At 37.6% G+C, this 7,055-nt stretch overlaps 1 protein-coding gene across 1 annotated transcript in view; it reads right to left on the bottom strand.

Annotated features, from left to right (window-relative positions):
- Positions 1-5,374: 5,374 nt before the first annotated feature.
- Positions 5,375-7,055, bottom strand: part of ddb1 (damage-specific DNA binding protein 1) — a 20,044-nt gene continuing 18,363 nt past the window's right edge. The window contains exons 25-27 of the mRNA XM_034305375.2: positions 6,336-6,438; positions 6,015-6,138; positions 5,375-5,910 (exon numbers count right to left, since the gene is read on the bottom strand). Of these exons, the coding sequence (XP_034161266.1) occupies positions 5,827-5,910; positions 6,015-6,138; positions 6,336-6,438 (311 nt within the window). The 3' untranslated portion in view covers positions 5,375-5,826. The remainder of the gene's footprint in view (positions 5,911-6,014; positions 6,139-6,335; positions 6,439-7,055) is intronic.

Below are 7,055 nucleotides of genomic sequence, written 5' to 3'. Positions count from 1 at the left end.
TGTAATGTATCAGTAGTGGTTTAGGTTGTGATGTAATGTATCAGTAGTGGTTTAGGTTGTGATGTAATGTATCAGTAGTGGTTTAGGTTGTGATGTAATGTATCAGTAGTGCTTTAGATAATGATGTAATGTATCAGTAGTGGTTTAGATAATGATGTAATGTATCAGTAGTGGTTTAGATAATGATGTAATGTATCAGTAGTGGTTTAGGTTGTGATGTAATGTATCAGTAGTGGTTTAGGTTGTGATGTAATGTATCAGTAGTGGTTTAGGTTGTGATGTAATGTATCAGTAGTGCTTTAGATAATGATGTAATGTATCAGTAGTGGTTTAGATAATGATGTAATGTATCAGTAGTGGTTTAGATAATGATGTAATGTATCAGTAGTGGTTTAGGTTGTGATGTAATGTATCAGTAGTGGTTTAGATAATGATGTAATGTATCAGTAGTGGTTTAGGTTGTGATGTAATGTATCAGTAGTGGTTTAGGTTGTGATGTAATGTATCAGTAGTGGTTTAGGTTATGATGTAATGTATCAGTAGTGGTTTAGGTTGTGATGTAATGTATCAGTAGTGGTTTAGATAATGATGTAATGTATCAGTAGTGGTTTAGGTTGTGATGTAATGTATCAGTAGTGGTTTAGGTTGTGATGTAATGTATCAGTAGTGGTTTAGGTTATGATGTAATGTATCAGTAGTGGTTTAGGTAATGATGTAATGTATCAGTAGTGGTTTAGGTTATGATGTAATGTATCAGTAGTGGTTTAGGTTGTGATGTAATGTATCAGTAGTGGTTTAGGTTATGATGTAATGTATCAGTAGTGGTTTAGGTTATGATGTAATGTATCAGTAGTGGTTTAGATAATGATGTAATGTATCAGTAGTGGTTTAGATAATGATGTAGTGTATCAGTAGTGGTTTAGATAATGATGTAGTGTATCAGTAGTGGTTTAGGTTATGATGTAATGTATCAGTAGTGGTTTAGATAATGATGTAATGTATCAGTAGTTGTTTAGGTTATGATGTAATGTATCAGTAGTGGTTTAGGTTGTGATGTAATGTATCAGTAGTGGTTTAGATAATGTTGTAATGTATCAGTAGTGGTTTAGGTTCTGATGTAATGTATCAGTAGTGGTTTAGATAATGACGTAGTGTATCAGTAGTGGTTTAGATAATGATGTAATGTATCAGTAGTGGTTTAGATAATGATGTAATGTATCAGTAGTGGTTTAGGTTATGACGTAATGTATCAGTAGTGGTTTAGATAATGATGTAATGTATCAGTAGTGGTTTAGATAATGATGTAATGTATCAGTAGTGGTTTAGATAATGATGTAATGTATCAGTAGTGGTTTAGGTTGTGACGTAATATATCGATTTCAATCTCAGAAATCTCACTTGGCCACATTTCTTCTTTACAAAGTCTCAGGTTTGTGGTTCAGTCCTGCGTTTTGGATATTTATGTCACAGATTGCTGTCCAATTTTCTGATCCAACTTAGAAGTGCATTTGTTCCTCAACAGTTGCAAACCGCCCATCCCTGGAGGCGGAGAATCAGCCTCACACTATTATACTCACTCCCTCATGCTTCACAGTCAGGGTGAGGTTTTGATTCTGCGGTAATTTAGCAAAAAAGATCAACTCGTGCTTCATTTCCCCACAGAATATTGCTCATCACTGGAACATCCAGGTGTTCCTTCTGCAAACTTGACATGAACAGCAGCGCTGTTTCTTCGGAGACTGGTCGCTTCCTCCATGATAAACGTCTCGTTACTGTTTTTCTCATGAGCGAGTCGTGAATACAGAAAACATCAGCTGTCAGTCTAGTGTTCTTTAGCACTTGAGGATTATACAGTGTGCCCTTGAAGTGATCTCTGTAGGGAGCTTGCTCCAAGGAAGCGTTGCATCGTCTTTAATCCATTCGTAAACTATCTGCCATACCATGCACTCATGGTGGTCTAAGCTTTTAAAAATCCCCTTTGAAGTACTTTATAATCTTATAATCTTTAAAAATCCTGTATATCCTTCTGAGTTTTTACCATTTCTTCTTTACAAGGCCGTATCGCCCTTGAGCAGGAGGCTGTTGTGAAGAGGCAGGTGAACAAAACGCTGTTCATTAAATGTCAGACTTTTTTATTGTTGCGACTTAACTGAAGGTCAGACCACATTTCAGGAGAAACTCATAAAGAAAACAGGCTCATAAACTCTTACGCTTCAACAAAGATGTCTTTCATAAGGAGCTAATCCATATGGAGTGAAATGTGAAAATACAAAATAATTTAAAATAAAAATAATTTTTAAATAAACCTGGTTGTTTTCTTGTTCTTGTTTTGGATCCTTCAGATTTTAGCCGCATACATTTACACTTATAATATGCAAATCAGCTTAATCCTTTATCACTAATTTCCTGTGCTGCTCATTTTGCAGTGTTTTTTATTCCCTCAAAGGCGTGAAAACTTCAGCAGTCACAGACCATGTGTGTGTTATATAATACTGCGGGAGGGGTTTCGGTTATGATGTAATATATTGGGAGGAGTTTCGGTTATGATGTAATATATTGGGAGGAGTTTCGGTTATGATGTAATGTATTGGGAGGGGTTTCGGTTATGATGTAATATATTGGGAGGAGTTTCGGTTATGATGTAATGTATTGGGAGGGGTTTCGGTTATGATGTAATGTATTGGGAGGAGTTTTGGTTATGATGTTATGTATTGGGAGGAGTTTTGGTTATGACGTAATGTATTGGGAGGGGTTTCGGTTATGATGTAATGTATTGGGAGGGGTTTCGGGTTATGATGTAATATACTGGGAGGGGTTTCGGTTATGATGTAATGTATTGGGAGGGGTTTCGGGTTATGATGTAATGCATTGGGAGGAGTTTTGTTTATGATGTAATATATTGGGAGGGGTTTTAGTTATGATGTAATGCCTTGGGAGGGGTTTTAGTTATGATGTAATATATTGGGAGGAGTTTCGGTTATGACGTAATATATTGGGAGGAGTTTTGGTTATGATGCAATGCATTGGGAGGGGTTTTGGTTATGACGTAATGCATTGGGAGGGGTTTCAGTTATGATGTAATGTATTGGGAGGAGTTTTGGTTATGATGCAATGCATTGGGAGGGGTTTCGGTTATGATGTAATGTATTGGGAGGGGTTTCGGTTATGATGTAATGTATTGGGAGGGGTTTCGGTTATGATGTAATGTATTGGGAGGAGTTTTGGTTATGACGTAATGTATTGGGAGGGGTTTCGGTTATGATGCAATGTATTGGGAGGGGTTTCGGGTTATGATGTAATATACTGGGAGGGGTTTCGGTTATGATGTAATGTATTGGGAGGGGTTTCGGGTTATGATGCAATGCATTGGGAGGGGTTTCGGTTATGATGTAATATATTGGGAGGGGTTTCAGGTTATGATGTAATGTATTGGGAGGGGCTTCAGTTATGATGTAATATATTGGGTGGGCTTTCGGTTATGTTGTAATGTATTGGGAGGGGTTTCGGTTATGATGTAATGCATTGGGAGGGGTTTTGGTTATGATGTAATGTATTGGGAGGGGTTTCGGGTTATGATGTAATATATTGGGAGGGGCTTCAGTTATGATGTAATGTATTGGGAGGAGTTTCGGTTATGATGTAATGTATTGGGAGGGGTTTCGGGTTATGATGTAATGTATTGGGAGGGGCTTCAGTTATGATGTAATATGTGAGGAGCGGTTTTAGTTATGATGTAATGACTGGGAGGAGTTTCAGGTATGATGTACCAGGAGGGCTTTTGGCTTGAAGAACACAGAGTTAAAAACCTTCTCACGTCTCCTGAAACGGTTTGAGAGATGATCAGATTTTTCCGTCAGTAAGCACTGAGCTACTGAGTTGTCCTGCTGCTTTATTCCTGCAGACTGTAAAGGCAAGAGCGGGGTTTAAATCCAAGAAGATTCGTTCACAGCTCTGTGTGACCTGATGTCATGCACTTTTAAAGAAAGAAAATCATTCCAGAGACATCAACGCCCTCTGCTGGCAAAGAAAACCACCACAGTTTGAAGAGGGCGTTTACGCTTCAGCAGCTACGGCTTTATTTTCAATGTTCTGATGTTACTCAAGATTGTATTTCAAAAACAAGTCCAAGCTTTCCATGTTCTTTATTTAACTCAACAGACAACAGTAAAATGTTATAATAAACTCAATCAATTGGTTAGTTTGGAAATGAACAGACTTCTAAAATAGGAAAAATAGGAAAAAAAGAATCTTCTGGGTTTTATCTCCCAGAATTCTCCACCCTGCTGCACCTACAGTATGATACCTGATGAACTGTACATTGATTCTCTAATTGATTGTCCTGTGATTTCAAAACACTGCCAACATGTGTATTAATTTTAAACTAAAATATACAAAAACTTCAGTCCAACCTTACAAAACGATGCAACATTCCCTTCTTTTACCCCAATTTATTTTTGTAATTATTATTTTTAGCCTCATTGAATCCACTGAATCAACATCTGTAATGTGGACCGTGACTCTGTCTCCATTTGCTCGATAAATAAACACAAATTTAATACATATGAAATTAATAATACTATTATATGCGAGGAACGACACACTTCAGGACATGCTGTTACAGGAAAATAATCAGCGACGGAGTGGTGTGATGCGGCCTGATTCAGGAAGTGTTTTATTCCTTTTATACCACAGCGATTTGCCAACAATTACAATCTTTTATTAATTAAAGAATGACATGTCTTACCTTTTATCTGTTTACAGTTACATTCAGTTTTGTAGAATGTCCATGAAAAAAGTGAGTTCCTGTTGTCACTTACGTTATAGCAGCTATAAACAGTCGTTCCCTCACCAGCTTCTCTTTATTCTCTTACAAAATTAATAAGATAAAAAACAAAACCAACCAAACAAACGAAAAACACGCAGCTTGTTGTCTATTGTTCATGAGAAACTGACACTGGAGACTCATTCCATAAACGTTAAACAGACGTCTCCTTAACATATCACACGTTTAAAATCCGGTTTTCGTGTAAAGTCCCTCTGAACGAACAGCTGTTACTATAGAAACGATAACGCAGCCGAACGAGAGCATTACTTGTGAAGCAAACTTGTGATTTTATTTATTTATTTATTTTTTAATTGCACTATTTATGGAAATTTAATCAACACCTTCAGACCAATCAGAATCCAGCCTGGACTGTGAACGTGTTAATTGATGAATCAGTGTGTTTGTGTTCTTCGTTCAGGCAGAGCAGCTTTGACGTGGATGAAGATCAGATGATTTTTTTTTTTTTTTTAAACGAGTAATTATTGCAGAAATCCAACAGCAACTTCGTGTTTTTTTGGTGAACTTGTTAAAACATACAGAAATCCGAAGTTTTACTGGAGCAAGCTTTATTAAAAGTAAAGACTGGGTGAAGAGCACATCGACAAAAACATCACGAATAAAAGTCATGTGATCAGCGTCCTTCCGTGTCTCTCGCTCAGTGCCGTCAGAACATCGTAATCACGCCGCTCTGATAAAGCAACGTGATGATAAAGGAGCGCTTACCGCTCACACACACACACACACACACACACTCAAAATCATCATAATGATCAGTTCTACAAACGTGTGCGTTTTATTTACGTTATTTCAGGACAAGATGCTCTGAAAAGAAGGACGAGCCGAACCTCGAGGAGTGAAACACCAACACTCACACACACACACACCCATCCCTCTCTCTTTCTCTCCAGCACGCACCTATTTTGCACACACACACACACACACACACACACCTTTCTGATTTATTTATATCTATGTACAAAGCGTTATGTAGCACAGTAGGGTTAGTGGATCCTGGTGAGTTCCTCCACTATCTTGATCACTTCATCCACCGTGGCCTCTCGCTTCATCCCGCTGCCGTCATCAATCTAAACACACACACACACACACACACACACACACAGAGATCAATCGAACAACGCAGCACACACACTCAGGCATGCCACTGAGAGTCAGGTGTACTTAAAGATACCTGTAGCGTGCTGACCACTTCCTGCATTTTGGCCCGTCCCAGGTCTAAGAAGCTTTCGATCAGATCTCCGTCGATGAAACCCGTGGCCTGCTCCGTCTTTCTCTCCGTATTGAACGACCTCCAAGTGATCACGGTTAAGGAATTTTTTTTTTTAAACATGCAATATTCATATTTACAAACACAAGACTCACTCTTTTGTCTCATGAAGCAAGACACAACCAACCTCAAAGGGTGCCAATACTTTTTTTTTTTTTTTTTACTAAACGTATATAAAGCGCATCCATAAATGCAAAAGTATTTTTTTTTTCTTTTAGAGGATATAAGCTGTGCTCGATCTTTCCCACGCTCTTAATGACCTTGTTGAGTCGATTCTGTAAATCCATCAGTAGACTGTACCATCCCTCCGACAGTGACGTCACCAGCCCTGAAACACACACACACACACACACACACACACACACAGAGAGAGAGAGAGAGAGAGAGAGAGAGAGAGAGAGAAACACGTCAGCATTTTGAGCAACAGGCTCAAGGTCTCCTTCTGGACTGTAAACTGATTTTCATTTTCATAACAAACACACGAATTAACACTTTCTTTTTTTTTTTTTTTTTTTACAGCTTTTCTTACTAAAATATCATTCTAAGGAAGAACATTTACACAATTGGATCCTTTCGTCCAAAGATTTTATAATAAATATTTCCTTTAATGGACGATTAATCCTGTGAGAGCGTGATTTTTTTTTTAAATCATGATATAATTTATTCAGATATGAATATTATCTTGTCCTATCGCAAAGAGGTACTCAAAATCAAGTTTTAAAAATTAAAAACAAAATCATTTCTCACATCTTTATAAGCATAAGCATCAGAGATTAATTAAAAGCCCACTGGGTCTAGAACGCTTTAAAACAATATTAGTTGCGATGCTTATTGCGATTATCAGATGAAATAAGATCTCACGCCATCAAGAAGCTTTCAGACTCAAAAGGCGACATTTTCGACTAAACATTACTTAGTCAAGCATTTTACAGCTGATCTTACGAC

The sequence above is a fragment of the Pangasianodon hypophthalmus genome, chromosome 6, assembly GCF_027358585.1.
Source record: "Pangasianodon hypophthalmus isolate fPanHyp1 chromosome 6, fPanHyp1.pri, whole genome shotgun sequence".
Lineage (NCBI taxonomy): Eukaryota > Metazoa > Chordata > Actinopteri > Siluriformes > Pangasiidae > Pangasianodon > Pangasianodon hypophthalmus.
This window is presented reverse-complemented; position numbering and strand designations above follow the sequence as displayed.